This window comes from Uloborus diversus, unplaced genomic scaffold (genome assembly GCF_026930045.1).
Source record: "Uloborus diversus isolate 005 unplaced genomic scaffold, Udiv.v.3.1 scaffold_12, whole genome shotgun sequence".
Classification (NCBI taxonomy): Eukaryota; Metazoa; Arthropoda; class Arachnida; order Araneae; family Uloboridae; genus Uloborus; species Uloborus diversus.
The window spans coordinates 2,651,883-2,675,631 of record NW_026557876.1 but is presented as its reverse complement, the minus strand read 5'-3'; the positions used below and the strand labels follow the sequence as shown (position 1 = coordinate 2,675,631).

General features: G+C 36.2%; 1 protein-coding gene across 1 annotated transcript in view; it reads left to right on the top strand.

The window, feature by feature from the left end:
- The first annotated feature begins 3,853 nt into the window (after positions 1 to 3,853).
- LOC129232420 (MARVEL domain-containing protein 1-like) overlaps positions 3,854 to 23,749 on the top strand; it is a 38,232-nt gene continuing 18,336 nt past the window's right edge. The window contains exons 1-3 of the mRNA XM_054866565.1: positions 3,854 to 3,871; positions 5,072 to 5,278; positions 19,896 to 20,069. Of these exons, the coding sequence (XP_054722540.1) occupies positions 3,854 to 3,871; positions 5,072 to 5,278; positions 19,896 to 20,069 (399 nt within the window). The remainder of the gene's footprint in view (positions 3,872 to 5,071; positions 5,279 to 19,895; positions 20,070 to 23,749) is intronic.

The following is a 23,749-nucleotide window of genomic DNA, read 5'->3' as shown; positions in this document are numbered from 1 at the left end:
AAACGTAATTTGAAGTCAAGAAGCCAAAATTCAAATTAATTTATCTTTTATTTATTGAGCAATCACTATTGCTTATTGTTCTCACTTGACTGTTTTTGGCGTTCCTTTGATTTTTCTCACCGCTACCCTCCGCAGCATCACCGTCGACCGGCTCCTCACGCTGCTGCTCCTCTAGCGAAAGCCGTCTCCAGGTTGCATCCACGTCCTACACACACACGCATACATACACATACACCTACACACACCTGCACACATACACAAACACATACACACACGCATACATACAGACACCTACACATACACACACAAAAACATACACACACATACACACCACTACCCACACATTCATGCCTGCACACAGACACAAACACATATGCCTACACACACATACACATCCCCCCACAGACACAAACACACATGCCTACACACACATACACATACCCCCTACACACAAACACACATACCCCCCTCACACACACAAACACACACGCCTACATACACACAGTCGTGATTGCGAAAAACGTAATTTGAAGTCACGAAGCCAAAATTCAAATTAATTTATCTTTTATTTATTTATTTTTTTAATTTTGGAAACGACCCCATTCTGTGTGAGATGCTTCTCTTTCCACATACAAGAACACTATTCATGGTCCCCAAAATGGCGGATCGTGGAAGGGTGACCTGGCGGGTCACCGCTTAACGGTTTCGACTTAATTCGATGAAGGACTCGGGTTTGATTTCTATTCACTAATGGAAGGGGGCGAGCTAGCTTTTTAATGTCCCAATTAACCACAAAACTGTTTCTTCATTAGCAAGTTGGAAATCTGACCCCTGAAAGTTTTCCCCTCCCCCGATCCCCAATGTAGAACTTCTAAAAGAAAGAGAGAGAAAGAAAAGTTTTGTTTTCTGTTGTACGATGCATCGATGGAAGAAACTGGAGTCCGTGCAAACTGAATCGATAGTTTAAGGGGTTACAGTACCTTAAAAATGATGAAACGATCAAAAACAATTTTATTGCTTACTAGTGACACCCGCACGGCTTTGCTTGTAGTAGAAAATTAAAAGGTCCTTTGGTTCGCCTGTATATTTACAAATAATGTATGATGAATTTCTCGCCAATTGGCTTACCCATGTTACGGTTCCACGTTTTGATAACTTGGTAATTTTGCTAGGGAAAACGTTCTTAAAATTTGAATAGAAAAGAACAAAATCGAATTTTCGAAAAATCGCTTCGAGGTGCTCACCCCCATTATACAAACTAATTCTGTGCCAAATTTCATGAAAATCGGCCGAACGGTCTAGGCGCTATGCGCGTCGCAGACATCCTACAGACATCCTCCGGACAGAGAGACTTTCAGCTTTATTATTAGTACTAGTGATACCCGCACGACTTTGCCCGTAATAGAAAAATCAAAAGGTCTTTTGGTTCGCCTGTATATTTACAAATAATGTATGGTGAATCTTCTCGCCAGTTGGCTTGTACCCATCTTACGGTTCCACGTTATGATCATTTCGTATCTCGCCAATTGGCTTGTGCCCATGTTACGGTTCCACGTTATGATAATTTCGTAAATTACTCGTAAATCTTATGATATTTTTTTTTCTTAAAATTGAAATAGAAAAAGAACCACATCGAATTTTCGAAACATCGCTTCGAGGTGCACACCCCCATGCTACAAACTAACTTTGTGCCAAATTTCATGAAAATCGGCCGAACGGTCTAGGCGCTATGCGCGTCACAGACATCCTACAGACATCCAGACATCCTCCGGACAGAGAGACTTTCAGCTTTATTATTAGTAAAGAAGATAAAGATTTCAAAACTAAAAACTATTCTGAACACAGGAGAAAAGTTTCATCGCCTTAGTTCAAATATTCAAAAAGTTATGCGTGGTTTTAGGCCATGCTCGCTATGTGTTCTTACGCAAAAGAAAAACTTTAAATTGCTTTTTCTCGATGATAGTATTTTTGTGTGTTTTCATGTCATTAGAATCCCTAAGGATTTTTTGCTATTAAAGATACAGCTTTAAAGTAATACTTTTTGCAATTAGGACAACATATTTGACAAAAATGTGCATGGGATAAGTATTTTATAAATGACTCTAATGTTTAGAGCATGTTAAACCTTTAAAAACCAAATTTTAAAAAAAAAGGAAAATTAATTTTAATTTTGACATCTTGAATTCAAATTATGTTTTTCGCAATCACGAGTGTGTGTATATGTAAGCGTGTGTGTTTGTGTGTGGTGTGTGTGTGTGTGTAGGCATGTGTGTTTGTGTCTGTGTGCAGACATGAGTGTGTGGGTAGTGTGTATGTGTGTAGGTGTGTGTGGGGTGTATGTGTGTGTAGGCTTATGTGTTTGTGTCTGTGTGCAGGCAGGACTGTGTCGGTAGTTGTGTGTATGTGAGTAAGTAGGTGTGTGTGTATGTGTTTGTGCATGTGTGTAGGTGTATGTATGTGTGTGTAGGTGTATATATGTATATGTGTGTAGGTGCGTGTATGTATGCGTGTAAGTGTAGGATATTGACGAAACCTGGAGACGGTTTTCGCTAATGGTGCAGCATCGTGAGGAGCCCGTCGAGGGTGATGCTGCGGAGGGTGCTGGTGGGAAAAATCAAAGGAACGTTAAAAACAGTCAAATGAAAGCAATAAGCAATCGTGATTGCTCAAAAATTTGATTTTTTACATAATTAATCACAGAAAATTTTCAAATGAACTCATAAGCAAATGAATGCACCGATTTTTAAAGATGATTATAGTGATCGTTTAGCAAGAAACATTTTTTAAATTAGTGCACAAATAAAAAAACCTTAGGGATTTTAAAAAGTTGAAATTTTCCTCAATTTTCTGAATTTTCAAAAAAAGTAGGCGATATTTTTAAATTTTTAAAATGAATTATTGATTACGAAATAAGTATGCGTGTTATGGTTTCAAAGAAATATAAAATTTATATAAATTTAAAAAAAAATATTTGTAAGGTACTGTGACCCTTTAAGAATATTTACATTCTCTTGGAAAGCTGACTTAAGTTGGAAATTGTCGAGGTGCTGAGTTCGCTTATCTTCATATTCCAAGTAGTATTTTATTTTTGGGAGGTCACAGTGGCTTCCCCCCGGGATGCCCCCTGTCGTCACTTGAAGATACTAACTCGCACTCGTTTTAGAAATAGTTGCGCCAATGAAGCACATTTACAATTTAGTTTCGCCATTTATCGCACAAAAACAAATACGTACAAAAAAATTAATTAATTAATTTGAGATTTGACATCTTGATTTCAAATTATGTTTTTCGCAATCATGAGTGTGTATGTAGGCGTGTGTGTTTGTGTGTGTGGGGTACGTGTTTGTGTGTAGGGGGTATGTGTATGTGTGTAGGCATGTGTGTTTGTGTCTGTGTGCTGGCATAAGTGTGCGGGGTAGTTGTGTGTATGAGTTTGTGTGGGGGGGGGGATTTGTATGTGTGTGCAGGCATATGTGTTTGCGTCTGTGTGCAGGCATGAATGTGTGGGTAGTTATGTGTATGTTTGTGTGTGTATGTTTTTGTGTGTGTATGTGTGGGGGTACGTGTTTGTGTGTAGGGTGTATGTGTAGGCATATGTGTTTGCTTCTGTGTGCAGGCTATGAATGTGTGGGTAGTTATGTGTATGTGTGTGTGTGTATGTGTGGGTGTCTGTATGTATGCGTGTGTATATATGTTTGTATGTATGTATGCGTGTGTGTATGCGTTTGTGTAGGTGTGTGTATGTTTGTGTATGTGTTTGTGTGTATGCGCGTGTGTGTAGTTGTGTATGTATACGCGTGTGTGTAGGACATGGATGCAACCTGGAGACGGCTTTCCCTATAGGAACAGCACCATGAGGAGCCGGTCGACGGTGATGGTGCGGAGGGTGGCGGTGGGAAAATAAAATGATAGCACGCCAAAAACAGTCAAATGAAAGCAATAAGCAATCGTGATTGCTCAAAAAAAAAAAGACAGCACAAAAACAGGTTTGGGTGTACTTGCTAGTGTTGGATATAATCGAGATCTTTTGATAATCGAGATCTCGGGAATCGAATTCTTCTGATAATCGAGTGATTGATAATCGAGATCTTTTTGAAATCGAGGACTCGAGCCATTGACTTCTCGAAATCTTTGAAATCGAGTACTTGAGCGATAGACTTCTCGAGATCTTTGGAATCGAGCACTCGAGTCATTGACTTCTCGAGATCTTTTGAATCGAGATTTCGAGATGTTTTAAATCGAGATTTCGAGATGTTTTAAATCGAGATCTCGAGATGTCATAATCGAGAACTCGAGATGTTTGGAATCGAGTACTCGAGCCATTGCCTTCTCGAGATATATCTCGAGATGTGATAATCGAGAACTCGAGATCTTTGGAATCGAGTACTCGAGCCATTGACTTCTCGAGATATTTTGAATCGAGTAGTTAACTTCCCCGAGATCTTTTAAATCGAGATCTCGAGATGTTTCAAATCGAGAACTCGAGATCTTTGGAATCGAGTACTCGAGCCATTGACTTCTCGAGATATTTTGAATCGAGTAGTTAACTTCCCGAGATCTTTTAAATCGAGATCTCGAGATGTTTCAAATCGAGAACTCGAGATGTGATAATAGAGAACTCGAGATCTTTAGAATCGAATACTCGACTTCTCGAGATATTTTGAATCGATTACTCGAGTAGTTGACTCCTCTAGACCTGTTGAATCGAGATCTCGAGATTTTTTAAATCCAGATCTCGAGATGTTTCAAATCGAGAACTCGAACTGTGTCAATCGAGAACTCGAGCTGTGTCAATCGAGAACTCGAGCTGAGTCAATCGGGATCTCGAGATGCGATAGTCGAGATCTCGAAAGATGATAATAGAGAACTCATGAAAATCGAGCTCTAGAGTGATCTTGAACAATTGAGTGATTCGATTATGAGAACTAGACTACACCCATCAATTAATTGCTTTATAGGCATAATCAATGAAATTATTCATCAATTATTTGCTCGTAATTATAGTGATAAATTTTGTTTTTCACGCCAACTCGGCACATTTCGCGCCATAATAATCCTTTCTTCCCCCCAGGTGTCTCCAAAATGGCGGCTCCGCCTCCAGGTTTCCAGGACACGATGCAGGCGGCCGCCACGATGTCTCAGGCGGCCGCCTACATGCAGCAGCCGGGCGGCGTGCCGCCCCCCGCCCGCTCAGGGCGGGAAGGGCGCCGCCGTCAGCATCCGCTTCGACCCCTCCTACCTGAAGACCACCTCCGGAATACTCAAAGTCCTCGAATGCGTAAGTCATCTTATACTATTAAAAACTGCGTTATGTATGTATGTATCTATCTATGTCCAAGTTTTACTTCTCCCGAACGCCAGTGAATTCATTGAAAAAGTATTACTTTGACTTTTATTCTTCCATTTAATATTTTCATTAATTAATCTTTGTGTATATGATTCAAGGAACTTGCATATGATTGTACTTTAAGAGATAATAAAAAATCCTAATTTTCCCCTCAATAACATGGAAATAAGCGATATTGCGCTACATTGAAAAAATCTACTGGATTTTTTTCTTTGAATGTTGGCAGGTATGAATATATATATATATATATATATATATATATATATATATATATATATATATATATATATATATATATATATATATATATATATATATATATATAATATATACAGGGTGTCCCAAAAGGTCGTTTACAAACTTAACATGCTGGTCTGTCATATCATGATGAACAAGATTTACATAGTAACATAAGTTCGAAAATACAATGCTGGCACACTACATACACACAAAGTCAGACACTAAAGGATGTGCACAACATGTCGCATATTTATTACACAAAGACGACGTTACGCAACATTTTAGTTTTCGAGGAAGGCTTATAGCTGTTGTTGAAATTTGCTGCCTTTAGCTGTCATACACGCGTCGCAACGACAAAGTACCGACCGTCGTAATAACGATCCATTCGGACAAGATTTCACCGATCGCTGCGTTGTCGTTGTAACGTGATTATGAGAGTTGACGGGACGGAAATTTTATCAACTACTTTAAGCTTTCCTTAAAAATTAAAATGTTGTGCAAAACTGTCTTTTTGTAATAGATATGCGACATGTTGTGCATCTGTTAGTGTCTGACTTTGTGTGCATGTAGTGCGCCAGCATTGCGTTTGGGAACACATGTTCCTATGTAAATCTTGTTCATCATGATATGACAGACCAGCATGTTAAGTTTGTAAACGACCTTTTGGAACACCCTGTATATATATATATATATATATATATATATATATGTTACCGTTAAAGTATGAAATCCGTTATTTTATAGAATACCTAGTTATTTCATGGTTTAACTCGTTACATCATAGAATAACGATTTGCAGCCCGTTAAAATGTAAAATAATCTATATCATACATCTTGCAAGACAAATGTATTTACCTTCCACCCCTACTGCATTTATGAGTTATTCCGGGCCATAGGAAGAGAACTTGTTTAGCGTGTTGGTGCCAGTTTTGGTTTTAGAAATAATGTTCTTTGTAATTCCGAGTGTCATTTTAGTAATCCTTGTTGTAACAAATGATTTTGTGGTACGTTTCCATAAATATCATTTATGCGCTGCATAAATTAGATAAATTGCTTATTTTTCATTTTACTTGTCTATCATTAGTTTATTTGTAGAATACCTAGTTACAGTCGGACCTCCATATATCGAAGTAGCAAATTGCCGGAAAAAAATTCGATATATAGAAATTTCGATGTATAGAAACAATCTTATTTTATCCTAAAAATCTCCTAAATCATTAAAATTAAAGCTAATTTTCGTGCATGAAACCCAATTTCTAATTTAAACGAGCATCGGATTAAATGAAGGGTAATAATTAAAATATTAATTTTGCAGAAATTACATTTTTGCGCCTTCATACATCTTCATTCTTTGCCCAATCAACAGGATCTGCAACATGAGGGGATTTTCGTTTTGACAATGGAATCGAGAGAAAAGTAAAAAATTAATCTACTTAACTTGAATGATTTTACTGAAGCTAAAAAGACGAGGAATGATAATCAACAGACAATAGGGATAACTTGAAACTGATTTCACAGTGTTACTGGTTACAACTGAGATTTGAAATAAACTTGAGGGACTTTAAGAACTCCAGAACGGAACAACGACCTACCTACACACCCCTGAACCCCAGATTCCTCAAGAGTTTTGTAGCAACCTTTAGTGAACATAATTTTCTTCGCTAACCTTCATTTTTCATGATACGAACAGACTCAAAAGGAAAAAAAAACCTACGAAATCTCGAAAAAAAATTTCAATATATAGAGATTTTTTCGATATATAGAAACAACTTTTCTATGTAATGAACATAGAAATTTGTTGGGATTTCGATATATAGAAAATTTCGATATGTGGAAGTTCGATATATGGAGGCTCGACTGTATTTTATTATAGAGAAATTGTTTATTTTACACCTTAACTGTCTCTCATTAGTTAATTTATAGAATACTTAGTTATTTCATAGAATCTAGGTGTTCAAAAAATAACTGCATTATATAATTTAACGGTAACACACACACACACACACACACACACACATATATATATATATATATATATATATATATATATATATATATATATATATATATATATATATATATATATATATATATATATATAAGGGTTGGCCAAAAAATCAAAATTCTGCAGAACACTTAGCCTTAATGCAAAATTTAGCCTTATAATTCACGTTTTAAGGTGAATTTTAAAAACGTGCTTCATAAACTTGTGACAATATCCAAGTTTAATTTAACTACCAATTGAGATTCAGTAATGTAATGCTCTGAACCAAAACGTATCTCGAGATATTTAGCGAGAAGCTAAGGATCTTGGGATACATCGGTGCAACTTCCGGCTTCAATTCCTTAGCATAGCGGGACCTCTCTATTTAATTTCTTTACTCTCTATTCTAAACCATTTATATTCTGACTCAAATTTTAAGAGGGTGCTCAATGATCCCTTCATTTGACCTTAGCTGTAGTTTAGAAAATGCTCCAAGTTTAGAAATATTTGATTTCCCCAGCTGTTTTTTTTTTTTTTTTTTGAGCAATCACGATTGCTTATTGTTGTTCTCACTTGACTGTTTTGATGCTCCTTTGATTTTATTTTCCTACCGCTACCCTCCGCAGCATCACCCGTCGACCGGCTCCTCACGATGCTGCTCCTCTAGCGAAAGCCGACTCCAGGTTGCATCCATATCCTACACTCACACGTATACATACACAACTACACACACACACATACATGCACACACACAAACACATACACCTACACACACATACAAAAACACATACACCTACACACACATACAAAAACACATACACACACGCATACATACAGACACCTACACATACACACAAAAACATACACACACATGCACACAACTACCCACACTTTCATGCCTGCACACAGACACAAACACATATGCCTACACACTCATACACATACCCACTTCCCCCCACACACATTCATACACACAACTACCCACACACTTATGCCAGCACACAGACACAAACACACATGCCTACACACGCATACACATACTCCTACACACAAACACACATACCCCCACACACAAACACACACGCCTACATACACACACTCGTGATTGAGAAAAACATAATTTGAATTCAAAATGTCAAAATTCAAATTAATTTTTCTTTCTTTTTTTTTTTTTGTAAATAATTATTTTAATGCAATGAATGGGCATATCACTCGTGTATATTATAATATACAGCATTGGTTTCTTTAGTTCAGGGATTTCGAAACATTTATGTGATACGATACATTAAGAATTTGGGTTTTAAAAGTTTTTTTTCTGCAAATCAACGGCAGTCCGTTCCCGAAGTTCTATAATCGGAACTGCAAGGTGACCCGATAAATATCGCTCTCCCGCCCACTCTAATGATCGGTGCGCATCGATTGCAAATCAGTGGCATTCCATTCTCCCCGCAGCCGATTTCTAATTGCGAGGGTGTACAGGTTGTCGGCCTCTTTCAATCCGCATCTAATCAAATTGATTGCGCTAAGGACATCAACTCTTTTTTTGCCGGACGGATCTCAGAACATGTTACCATTCCAAAAGTAGATATTGTACTAAATACAGTGAAACCTGTGTATAACGATACTGTATATAACAATAAACCTGTCTATAACAATATTTTCCTCGGTCCCAGCAAAATGTCAGCATGAATAACCAAACTGTCTATTACGATAACCTGTCTATAACAATATTTTCTTTGGTCCCAGAATGATGCAAGCATAAATAAACTGTCTACAACAATAAACCTGTCTATAACAATATTTTCTTTGAACCCAGAAGAAGTTAACCATAAAATTAGATTTAATGAAGAAATTAATACTGTTTACTTTTTTAATTAGATTTAACTAATGCAAATTCGAATTATTTGTGAATATAACAAAAATTATTCAAAAAAAAAAAAAAAAAAAAAACTTTACTTATTACTGTCCGACCATCGATTACATGGAAAGGCTAATATCTGGTTTATAGGCGGAAATGGACCTATCTATTAGTTTACAGGGGTGTTAGTTGGTGTGTTACAGATGTGCACTTTTGCCTCTCTATTATTTAGCCTTAGTTTCGTAAAAATGAAAATTTGCTCACAGCAACATTTTTTTAATCTGAAGTCTATTCGATCTATATTCTCAGGGCAAAAATGAATTGATTTATTGATTCACAACAAAGTTTTGAGCTTACCATTTTGCTTTTACGTTCCTGAACGAAATGAAAATATTTCATTTTCTTTTTGTTGTTTCCATGGTAACTATTTTTGTCTTCCATTATTTTATTTTAGAGAATGCAATAAATGAGTAAGGCACTAGTGACATTATAAAACGTGTGCATCAAAATCCCATCGTTGTTTTCCCTTCTCCCCTGCTAAATTCATTCAGATGGAATAGTCTTTACTTGGCAGATTGCCAAATTACATACAATCCGCGGTCAAACAGTATTATTATTATTTTCTTTTTTTTCCAACTCTACAATACTTTCCAATAAAATATTTGAGAAATTTTGGAATAACATATGTCCCACTCAGTGGCGCACACAAGTTAGGGGTCCAGGGGGTCCGGACCCCTCCCATAAGTCTTGTTGTTTTGCCCCGATTGGTTACGATTCTATGAATTTTGTACGTAAAATATTTCCAAACAAAGCGAACAATAATTTCAGTTTTAATAAATGAGAAAATAAAATTCATATGCTAAAAGATTTTTAAAAATATTACGCACTTTTTGTATAACAAATGACCTAAAAGAAGCAGAATGGTGATTATAAATGAACACACTATAATAACGATGTTTTTAGTTTTGTATTTATAGATTAAAATGAGATTCTATGAATTTCTAAATCATATGGTGCTTCTGCAACGATGAATTTGATTCGTTGAATCCATTTTTTAATTATGAGAAAAGTTAAAGCGTATATTATTTTGCTTTCTGATAATGTATTTAAGTATATTTCATTACAAAATGCTAATTGTTTATTCAATAGTTTATTTTTTACTGTTTTCCGTTCACGCGAATCGACAAAATCAAGTCAATATGTTTGACGACGTATTGGGGTATAATATGAAAATGAGGCTTTTGATCTCGGACCCTCCCCTTGCAAAATTCCTGTGTGCGCCACTGGTCACACTCCTTTTTCCACGAAGTTACCAGCAAGAAAGAGACCGATTCAAAACTCTTTTCACTTTTGTCCGCAATTTGATTAGATTTTGACGGCTAAGCCCCACCTTTCCCTTTCATCCACTTTAAGAGTTGTGTTTCCCTTTTCAATCTCATGAAATGACACAGTCCCGCCAATAAATCAGTTATGTGACCGGATCGAGTTCAGCCTCGTCATAATAGAGCCTTTCTCTGCATGTTAAACATTACTAAAACATACGTTAAGCACCGTTTATACGTTTCTCTTTTATACGTTTTTATCAATTGTACGTTTTTTAAACTGGTCCCTGCAAAGTCTAACACACATTAACCTACACCCATTATAATTTTTTTTCATTTGTACGCTTTTTTCATGCTGTCCCTTAAAAACGCATAAATGGTGCTTCACTGTATTATCAAATGATCATGCCGTGGCGCGAGTTTCGTTGTTGAAGCACGCGGGTTACTCGATCAGTGGCTATTATTTATGTGAGGATGTATCTGTTCCTCAGCAGTTGATTAAAATTCCTTTCGGATTTCGTGACCGGATCGAGTTCGGTCTTGTCACAATAAAGCCTTTCCCTACATAGTAAACATGACCAAAACATATCATCAAATTATCATTCCGTAGCACGCGTTTCATTGTTGAAGCACGCGGGTTACTCGATCATCGGCTATTATTTATATGAGGATGAGGATGTATCTGTTCCTCGGCAGTTACCTAAAATTCCATGGGAGAGCTTTCGGATTTCTGACGATTCAGATTTCCGACGCACGGATTTTCGGCGTTCCACTGTTACCAGATAGACGTACAGCGATATTGATTCGAATAGAATCTCCGTGCGTGGGCACTTTTCCCGCGCTCCCATCGATCTCAACTGGGGGTGTGGAGGGGATCGAATGAGATTCGAAGCATCTGTGATCCATCCGGCACGATTTGTGTTTCATCTGTGCATATTAACGTGGGGATGGGGGGGGGGGGGGGGAGGTGATATGGAATGCCATTTGCAATTCCATAAATAACGTAACTTGTTTTTCGGATTAAAGTCTCCAGATCGTGATGAGCGCATATTATGACTGCCTCTGATGAGATGTATTTTGCAAAATAAATGTACTTTGTTGACATAAAATATTTAGGGCAAAGGCACTAGTAAAAGACATGCTTAAGACACTGCTCTCGGGTCAACTCAATTTTCAGAGCCTTTTAATGTATTCAGACTTTTAAGACTACTTTTTTCTCATGTAACTACGTCTCATCTAACGATTGGCTGCTTCTGGATCCTCTGAATGAGTTGATTCTATTTTTATGTGCTCCATTTCGAAAAAAGGTCCGACCCCCCACTAACAGACACCGAAAAATCGGATGATACCCAGTAACAGATAGGATGAGGAAAGGATGAGTCAAGTTCACTTTTTCTCTTCAAAATGTGCAAAAGTTACAAATTGCAAAGTTACAAAGTTGCAAAAGTACAAAAGTTAAATTTTTAGATCTAAAACCTCATTAAATTCAAATGAACATGAAACACCGGCAGATCTCTTCCATTACTGCCTGGTATATAAATTCCAACACGCTCATAGAAATTCAATCTGATGATACTAGATGGTAGCACCGTATTCATGGGCCATAGCAACATCCGTTTTACTGTCTTACCACGAATTAATTGTATGGAAAGACAAACATCCGTTTTACAGCCGGAAATGGACGAATCTATTATTTCTTAGTGATGTCAGCTTTTGCAGAAGCAGATTCTCAGATAGACTAATAATAAGAATAGACCGAGCTATGGCGACCCTTTTGCTGCTCATAAACCAAACCATGTGACTGGTGGATATCCTAGCAACAGCGGGTGTTGATCGTAGCAGACGATCAACGACCGCGAGAAATAAAATAAAGAGAATTGATGGAACACGGAAGAATGATCTTTTATGGAGTCCGATTTGTAAATTTGTTATTCTAAGTTGTACATATTCTGTTAATATAGTGAGTTTTTCGTTTAGATAGTACTGTGCATTTTCTTTAGTCAATTTCAATAACTCTCTAAGCAAATAAAGATGCAAGCGCCCAAAAAGAATCGGCAAACGGTAAGATTTTTACCTACAATTTCAATTTAAGATACCCTTTTAGTACATTTTTGCGTTAACGCAAAACGTTTACGCCATTACGTTCACGCCAACCCAGCAGTTTCAAATGAAATAAAAGTTACTGAAAACTGTGATCAAAAACTAATTACTAATATCAAAATAATGCATAACTAGAAGAAAAACAGTTCGATCAATCTCTGCTCCTAGAAAAAAAATGTAATGAAAACACATTCCGTCTAAAAATACATGTCGAGTGCCAAGCTATAGATAATCCTGCCATCTAGCAACTATGCTGCCAAAGTTTTTGCCAAGCCTTCCACCAGTCACATGACGTATCCATGAACCCATTTTTTCATTAGCAAGTCTGGGAAAGCTCGGTCTACTCTTATTATTAGTCTATGGATTCTCATTCAAGTGAGCGGAATACGCGACGCGCATTAAGTTTTTACTTTTCCCCCTCATTCAGATTGATTTGTCTTATCTGGGCGTTTGAAAATTCCATACAATCCGTGGTTGGTCAGTACCCGCCTAAAACTCTTATCATTTAAACCCTAACTTACGAACGTCTGTTACTGGACCATTGTCTGTTACTGGTGCCCCGTTACCCTATTTGCTAAAAAAAAAAGGGGGGAAATGAAGCACTTTATGGAAAAGTCGGGTACGGCGGGGGACTTATCAAGTCGAAATTGCGAAGGGCCCCCATTACCATAAATGAATGAAAAAGCAAACGAAATAAACTATTTCACATAGATATTAGGTAGTTCAATCTTTGTTTAATAACAGCTGTTTAGCCTAACAGTGGATCAAGCTCTACAACATCACATTTTTTTTGTCATAAATATTGTGTTCTGTTTGAGTGTTATAAATTTCTACATATTTTTGCTTATTTTTTTCAATCCGGTCGCTTTTTATCTTTCTGTCAGCCATGGATCTTTCTCCGCGGGAAAGGCAGGCCTTTGTTACGTTGAGTGAAAATCTGATAGCGCAACAAAAGAATAAAATAATAGTTTAAAAAACTTAAAAAAACACGCTTTCGTAGCAAAATGAACTAAAAAGTGAAAAATAATCTTTGGATGATAGTAGTTGACCAATCACTTAATTTTAATGGAATACAAAAAAGCGTGGGGTGCTGTCTATTTACATTTTTGCTTGGACAACAAATGGAAGAAATTCAAGAGAACTGATAAGAAGCCCCCCACGCTTTTTTGTATTCCATTAAAATTAAGTGATTGGTCAACTACTATCATCCAAAGATTATTTTTCACCTTTTAGTTCATTTTGCTACGAAAGCGTGTTTTTTTAAAGTTTTTTAAATTATTATTTTATTTTTCTGTTTTTTAGTCTTTTGTTGGAGAATTATCAGGCAATTTTTTTTTTTTTTTTTTTGTGCGGTATATGAAAATTTGAATCAGATTGAAACTTAATTGACGAAATTATTTATGAAACGAGTGCGAGGTAATATCTCAAAGATAAGACAAGGACACCCCGATGGGAAGCTACTGTGAGTCATCGATGTATGTTTGCGGAAATCATATTTTATATTACTTTGAAAATTTGAAAAGTTTTGTTCAACAATGGTCTGATCAGCAATGAATTTCTAATGGAAGGCTCACCTCAATTTTGGCATGAAATTAGTTGAAAACAGTTATATTTCATGTTCTAATTACCTTGGAACATTGGAACAAATTTTGTCTGATGCAGAAAAATTAAAGGTTTTTGTAGATATTTTTAAATAATTTTTGCGAGCATTTTTTAATTAATTTTATTAAATTTTTCCTTTTTCACATTGTTGGATTTATGCCAAAATATTGATTAAAATTGGAGGAAACTAACAATTAAAAGAGTTAATTAATTGAATTGATTATAGAATATTGCATTGTCATCGGGTCTGAGATCGCGTGCCAAATTTCGAAAGAATCCGATCGCAGGAAGTGGGCGAAATTTGAGCTGCAAGATTCCGTTACAAGATACATACATACATACATACATACATACAGGTGAAGCTAATAAAAGCGTGTTAAAAAATGATTTGTGCTTTGCTAAAAACGTGGTTAAGAGATCAAGAATTCAAAGAAAAGTGCAAAACTCTAGTTGGCTCCATACCCAGTAGAGTAAAAATGGTGCTGGACCAAAATCAGGGGTGGGGGTGGAGGTATACTGAGTGGTGGATTTTGATTTTATAATCAAGGGATCACAGCACCTTTCATACATTTTTTTTAAAATTTAAGTAAATTTTATATTTCTTTGAAACCATAATATGCATACTTATTTCTTAATCAATAACTTATTTTCAAATTTTAAAAATATTGCCTGCTTTTTTAAAAATTCAAAAAATTGAAGAAATTTTCAATTTTTTGAAATTTCTAAGGCTTTTTTAGTTTTGCACTAATTAATTTTTTTTTTTTTTTGCTAAATGATTACTATGATCATCTCTAAAAATATGTGCATTCATTTGCTTATGCGTTTATTAGAAAATTTTCTGTGATTAATTATGTAAAAAAAATCAAATTTTTTTTTTTTTAAATTGGTTTTTAAAAGTTTAACATGCTCTAAACATTTCAGTCATTTATAAAATGCTTATCCAATGCACAGTTTTGTCAAATAGGTTATCCCAATTGCAAAAAGTATTACTTTGCAGCTGTATCTTTAATAGAAAAAAATCCTTAGGGATTCTAATGACAGGAAAACACAAAAAAAACCATCATCGAGAAAAGGCGGTTTAAAGTTTTTCTTTTGCACAAGAACACATAGGTAGCATCGCCTAAAACCACTCATAACTTTTTGAATATTTGAACTAAAGCAATGAAACTTTTCCCCTGTGTTCAGAACAGTTTTACTACACACCGCAGTTACGTATGTATGTACGGGTCAAAATTGCTTCTACATTTGAACTGCCTGTTTGGTGATATTTTGATAGTTGAAATGGTAACCCTCACTCCGGTAGGTGGCGTTCATTGTTGACCACTTTCTCGTTTCTTCATCCCCCTGAAATGACACAATCTTACCAGTAAAACAGTTAAGTGACCGGATCGAGTTCAGCCTTGTCCCAATAAAGCCTTTCCCTGCATGTTAAACATTACTAAAACATACGTTAAGCACCGTTTATACGTTTCTCTTTTATACGTTTTTATCAATTGTACGTGTTTTAAATTGGTCCCTGCAGAGTCTAATACAGATTAACCTATACCTATTATACGTTTTTTCTCATTTGTACGTTTTTTAAACTGGTCCCTGCAAAGTCTAACACACATTAACCTACACCCATTATAAGTTTTTTTCATTTGTACGCTTTTTTCATATTGTCCCTTCAAAAACGCATAAATGGTGCTTCACTGTATTATCGAATGATCATGCCGTGGCGCGAGTTTCGTTGTTGAAGTACGCGGGTTACTCGATCATCGGCTATTATTTATGTGAGGACGTATCTGTTCCTCAGCAGTTAACTAAAATTCCTTTCGGATTTCGTGACCGGATCGAGTTCGGTCTTGTCACAATAAAGCCTTTCCCTACATAGTAAACATGACCGAAACATATCATCAAATGATCATTCCGTGGCGCGCGTTTCATTGTTGAAACACGCGGGTTACTCGATCATCGGCTATTATTTATATTTTTAACCCTAACTTCAGTGGTAACGCCTCCAGTAGGTAGCGTTCATTGTTGATCATTTCTTCATTCCCCTGAAATGAGTCTTACCAGCAAAACAAAGTTAAGTGACCGGATCGAGTTAAGCCTTGCACAATAAAGCCTTTCCCAGCATGTGAAACATGACCAAAACGCATTATCAAATGATCATGCCATGGCTCCAGTTTCATTGTTAATGACGTCAGGAGCGTTACTCGATCATTATTGATATGAGGCTGACGTAAATAAAGGTGATTTTTGTTTTAAAAAAAATGGCTCAATTCCATTCATTTTTCACAAGGGTGTAAAATGTTGATTACAAAACCTTTGGTTGTGTGGATGTTACAACCAGGGTTGTAACATCCAAGCCGACTGTCCCTTGAAATCCAGACGTCCCGGATTTCAAGGGAGAGTCCCGTATTTTGAAAAATTGTCCCGCGTACCGGGGAACTGGGGGAACTCCCATAGGGGACAGCTAAAGTCCCGTATTCTAGCTTATTACAATATTTTACAAAACGAGGCATTATTTTAAGGAAAAAATAATTAGAGCAAAAAAATGTAAAAAAAAAGAGCAAAAAGAAAATTATGTGGCAGCAAACGCAAAAATAATTTTATTTCAATTTGTTTTTTGTTTTGGCGTGGGCGGCAGACCAATGACCAACCTCTTTGCTCATTGACTAATGTTGGAAATATACCCCTGCGCATGCGTCGGCAATCGCAATTGAAAACGATTTTTATACTTTGATCGGCGACATTTTGTAAAGTTGAATGCTTTGATACGATTGAATTTCTCAAATTTTTCATAAAGAAACATCCTACGTCGGAAAGCACCCCCTAAAAATACACCATATCCACTAATTGCCCTCAACCTTAAAAAATCCCCCCCCCCCCGTTTTCACTCTTAGAAGCCTGTCCCGTATTTACAGTTCTAAAATCTGGCAACCCTGGCCACAACTGAACTTCATTGTCAGAAGTCATATTTTCAACTGAGTACAGTAGAATACCTTTATAACGCCGACCTATATAATGCAATTCCCTATAAACCGCACAACTTTTCAGAAGTAAACAACGGGTTTTGAAGTTTAAAAAATACCTCTGTTTTGCCTTGCAAACATAAGAATTGTGAGGCAAATTAAATTTTGAAAGTTTTTCATCTTTCCATCTTATTTCAAAGCTTTTAAATGAAAATGAGTATTCATAGTAAGCAGAATACCAGATGGCTTTTGAAGAAGATACAGCTGTTATGCAAACCATAAAGCTAGCAGAAGTGCAGAATATTTCACTTTATTTTTATTGTGAAACATATTTATTTGTGAATGACTAATTGTATATAATTAGTGTTTTAATACTCATTGCAGATAAACTCATTCTGAAGAGTTAATATATAGATATATTCTGAATATTAGATTCAAAATTTGTGAAATGATCTATATAACGCAGTAACCTGTATAACGCAAAAGCTCTGGTCCCAAGGTGTGCGTTATAATGGTCTTCCACTGTATTTCCGACTTAGGTGATGTAATAATATTAAATCAAAACACGCCTAATGTTTACTAAATCTTGGATGACGTCAGTAAGTTCGGTCAGTACTTAAAGTGTTGATTAGAAAACCTGTCGCCGGTTATGTGTAGTGTACTGTAATTATTGTTGATTGACTAGTTTTCAGTACGGTTTCAGGAAAGGTAAATCTTTTGCAACTAATTTATTACATTTCTAGGCTAAAAATGTACAGTCTTGAGCAAAGAAGAGACCGAGGGGATATGATTCAGTTGTTTAAATTTATCAAAGTGAAAGATGTTACGGGGCTGAAGTTTAGCACCGGGCCGTGGTAGCCCGATCGGTAGAGTGTCGGATTTGGGGCCGGAGGGTCCTGGGTTCGAACCTCGATGGTCGAAGACCCACCGTCGTCATTAAAGGGGACTGGTCGACGTTAAATAGGCTCGTGGTCTCAATGTCCTCCAAGTGAAACGATACCTCTGGGGGTAGCTATTAGCTCCTGGACTAGTTCTAAATTCTCATTAACTGTTCGATCCGGTGATGGTGCTGCCATCTATCGGTATATAAAATAATGGAGGCAAAGCACTTAGTATGCAGTCCTCGACATAAATACAGTTGTAGTCAGTTGTGACTCTGAATAGGAAGTTTAGCACTGAAAACAGGACAAGGGGTCATTGTTTTAAGCTATTCAAATCTCAGGCTAACATGGCTATTAGGAAAAAATATTATTATAGCAGGGTAGTGGAACCTTGGAACAGCTTACCGGAAGAGGTGGTCATGAGCAAGGGAGTGGATGGTTTTAAGAGGGCCATTGATCCTCACTGGGGGTTGTAAATGGACTAGGACTGGTCTAGCTGGGCCCAGAGCCTGTTGCTGGTCGTCACTTTTGTATTTGTATTTGTATTTGAAACTGGACCAAGGACGGATGCAAGGGAGGGGCGATCGCCCCTCCCTTGCATCCGTCCCGGTGCACGCTCTCTCAAGGGAGGGGCGATCGCCCCTCCCTTGAGAGAGCGTGCACCGGAAATTTTTCCGAATTGAAGCTCTAAAACGCAAGTGTAGGTCGGTTTTTATGACGACAAGGAAAGGAATGGGGTTCAAATCTTCCGCCCGAAAACTTTTCGGAATTCTAAGTTTTAAAATGGCAATTTTAAACGATTTTTGGCTACGTAAGAAGGACCTTGGAGACCTTCTCTCGGGCATTTTCCAAAATTTAAGTCTTAAAGACTCGATTTTAGATATCTCTGGTAGTGTAAGGTGACACAATGGGTTCGGTAACTTTCCTCAGGTAATTTTTCGAAACTGAAGTTTCAAAAAACTCAGTTTTAGGATACCTCTTTCGATGGAAAAGATAAGCAGGTGGATTTGTGGACCTCCTTGGCTAAGGCTTTATATTTGAGATAGAAACGTTAATGCAGTTCCCCCTCCCGCTCCCAAACATGTGTAATTAGTAGTAAAGGTAAAGAAAAAATTCAACCGCGCCCCCCTTTGAAACATTTCCGGAACCGCCCTTTAACTGGACTCAATAAAAGTTTGCTAATGAACTTTTAATAAAGTTCACGAAGAAACGAAATGAAACACGTTAATTTACATTTGAAGAATAATGGAAATGAAATATATTAATGCCCCATCTGCCAACCGTCTACGACCGAGAGGCAAGCTCGCGCATGCGCAAACAAAACCTTAAGCCCTGGTTTCCTAGAAGCGAAATCACCCGAGCTTTTGCGTCGCTACTCGGCGTGACGCTGAAATCAAAGTCAAGTGATTCCGGCGTGCCACTCACAACGTCGATTTAGCTCGGGCGCGCATGCGCAGAAAAGTCAAGGTCGGCGATTCGCTCCTAGGAAACCAATGCATTAAGTGGCGTGGCGAAGCGCCAGTGTCGCCACATCTGAACTTTACTGTCGTATTCCACTGAACTTGATTGTCGTCTTCGGAACTGAGTCCCGCTTCTGTTTCCAGGTGAATAACGTGGTCGGCATGATCTGCATCATGGCCTCTTCGTGCTCGTGGTGCAGCAACAGCAACTGGTTCAACTTCGTGGCGTCGACGGGGCTGACGGTGACGCTGCTGCTCCTGCTGCTCTACTTCTTCCACCTCGTCGAGCGGCTCAAGTTCGTGCCCTGGCTCGCCATCGTGAGTGCCCACATCTTTCTATACTCGTATATCTTATATCTTTAAACGAGCAATTCTTGTGGGTATGTATATATTTCGTATCTCGGAAATGGCTCTAACGATTTGGGTGAACTTTTGGATTTAATTGTAGTTTTGCATTCTAAGTTCATCTACATCAGTGTTTTTTCTGTAAAAACGCGATTTTTTACAAAAAAAAGTTTTTTAATATAGAGTCAAATTGAGTTAAGCCTTGAAGTAAACTGTGAATTGACACATCAGGCAGACGATTTGCAACCATAACAATGAGAATCTGTCTCTTCTCGCTTTAAATTTTTTAACTTGCTTAGGGTTGCCAGGCTTGGATTATATTTGCTACTTTGGCTAATTTCAATCACACTTGGTTAATAATAAATTCAAAAGCATTATGTAAGTCGATGTAAGTTTTTTTTCAGCAAAACTATTGTTTGACTGTCTTATTTTATTTTATTTACTTATTTTTTTTCTTTTTTACACTTCAAATAGTTTTATGTTTTCTTTTTTAATCACGCATCTAAATTTTGTTTTGAAAAAACATGTCTTGAGGCTGTTTATATTTTGTTGGAGTGGTTTGTGGATCATCGGTTTTTATGGATAGCATGCTGTATTTAGCATTTTCTGGAGTAAAGTGACCAACTACACTAAAAAGTACTTATTCCAAATGAAAATCTTGATCGGGATAAAATGGTGAATCGCAGCTCTTTTGATAAATGACAGGAAAACTGTCTAGTGGAAACAAAAATGTAACAGATAGTTTAAAGCAAAATGTTGATTTAATTGCATTCAGAATCTTCTTTGTTTGGTACTTTAATGTTATAAGAAAGTCGCGGCGCATTTTCAATCCAATTTTCATATTTATTGTCGTCATGTTTGATCTTAGAAACTACTTTTTTGGCAATACCGTGCGTTAAATATTTATGCGCAACCAGCTCAGAGTTTCCCTAGGTGTATGTCTGTGGGTGAGAGGTGGCCTATATTCAGTACACTGTTAAAAAAAATGTATTCAAAAATGAAACTCTGAATGTATTCATTTTTTTTTTTTTTTGAATACGATTGATTCAAAAATGAGTAAATGTGGCATCAAATACAAACATACGAGAAATACGAGTCATAAAATGAGTACATGTGTTTCTCAAAATTGAACCTTATTGATTCGGAGCTATATTGAGTAATGAAAGTATTCAAAAATGAGTAAATTTTCGTTATTTTTGAATACCCATTTTTAACAGTGTAGTAGGCTTCTTACAGCTGAAATGATTATAATGCTGATAAAGTGATTACATGTATCTCTCTCATTTTTCGGAAGCTTATCCAACGATTCGCGAGAACCTTAATATTTCGTTAACGTGATGCTTTTCAAGTATATTTGAAAAAGTATCGAACCTTGGAAAAACACGAGTTGACAAAAAATAATTATTTTAAAGCCGAGCGAGGCTCGGTCGTCCAGGTACTGCATATAAATACTACTATTGGTACTTGTATGGTTCAAAAAAAAAAAAAATTCGGCTAGAGTCCGGGACACCCCTATGTTTTTTACATTTACTACTGGTATTATGCTATAAAAATACACACACACACATTTTATATATATATATATATATACACACACAGTCTGAGTAAAAACTTTAAGGCCAGTTAACATTTGTAAGAAATTGGACACATCTTTAACTTTGGATCAAAGAACCATTTGAGTGATAATTATTAACCTTGAATACAAGTAAAAAAGGCCAAACATTTCGTATGTAAGTGTTTCTTTATCAGAAAATATTACAGATCAATATTTGAACTTGAGTAAAACTTTAAGGCCAACATAGAAAAAAGCATATTAAGACAAAAATTAAAACATTAATGAGCTTGCGTAGGAGTCATTGCTTCAAATATTCTTGTTTTCTTTTATAAAACTAGTTTTTGACAACGTTCAGTCACCCCATAAGTTCTATAATGGGCTAGGTTCAGGAAATTTAGTTGGTCATTTCAAAGTTTTAACATTGCTGACTTGCAACCAATTTTTTGCACTGTTACTCGAATGGATAAGTGCACTGTGTTGCTGATATTTCAAATTTCTTCCAGCAATAAATTCTGCATTTGGTAAAAGATGGCTCGCGAGGACATTTTGATATGCTTGTGAATTCATTTTACCTGAAACAAGCATAACGAAGCCCACACCATTATAAGCAATGCACTCTTAAGTCATGCTAGAGTCTCCATTTAATTGGAGCTAGGAGAATATTTCCATTTCTTTTCGTTAATCATGCCAATAGTGCTTCCGTCTGTCTAGTCAATCTAAATTCCACTTATTTTCGTTAATCATGCCAATAGTGCTTCCGTCTGTCTAGTCAATCTAAATTCCACTTATTTTCGTCAGAAACATTATTTGTACCCATTGGTTATCCCAGGTTTTGATTTCCTGGCTAGAGTTCAGATGTCCTACGTTGTGCCTAATCAGTAACTGAGGTTTAGGCAATTTTGCTGCATAAATAAAACCTCCACACCTTCTAATTGCGTTATACATCGTTTTTGACAAACATTTAAACATATTTTTTGAATAAGTGTCCCGCTCGAGTTCTTTTTAGATGATGTAAGTTTACAAACACTTCCTCCATTTTCGCAACAGTTTTAATTATCAATTAAGTTAAATTGATCGCAACAGTCTGCCTAATGATCCCGCTGAAGAAAAAAAAAATCAATCCGCTCTCTTTCATGAACAGTTAACTTTTTACCTTTCGATACTTTCACAAAGGTAACCAAAATTTTGAAGAAATTAATAACAACACTACAAGTTGAAGGGTTTCCACAATCTTGGTAACTGCGATCATATTTGTTCTAGTATAAGTACCTGTAGTTTAAAAAAAACTAGTGTCCTTAAAGCTTTTACTCAGGCTAAAATACTAACTATTAATACATCACTGCTTTCCTGGTAATTGCATACTTTACAAATCCTGTCTGTTGAGTTATTTCTTGCCAATAAACATTAATAATTAATAATACAATAGTATTAAAATCAATATAGTTTTATTTTCTAATTTTCACAAAAATATTTACTGGTCTTAAAGTTTTTACTCAAGCTGTATATATATATATATATATATATATATATATATATATATATATATATATATATATATATATATATATATATATATATATATATATATATATATATATATATATATATATATATATATATATATATGAGGGAGAGAGAAAGAGATAACGGAAACTGCCAGAAAACTAAAGATGGAGAATGCAGGGTGTTTGTGTTAGTGGCTGAAAAACATATTTATGTTTTAAAAAAAGGAATATTAAGAAATCGTGTCATTCAAAAAACGAAAAGGAAGTGCAAAGTAAAAAAAAGAAATTGCGAAAATAAAAATAAATAAACTCTTTTTGAAAAGATAACTTGCAAAAAGTTGATGCGGGCTGGATAAATGGTTTTATCGTATTTATTCAACACATTCCTTACGGTACAAAAAGATTCAAATCAATTTCGACCGATTAAAATTTAAAAATTCATATAATGCTTAAATTGGTGAGCTTTTTTCTTTTTTAGTTCCTTTTAGAAAAAAGGAAGTATTGTATTCGCAAAAAAAAATTCACTCAAAAATCGGCCTTCATTTCCATTTTGCTCACCCCCGAATGAATGTTGAGTTTTTTTTTAAAGTGCC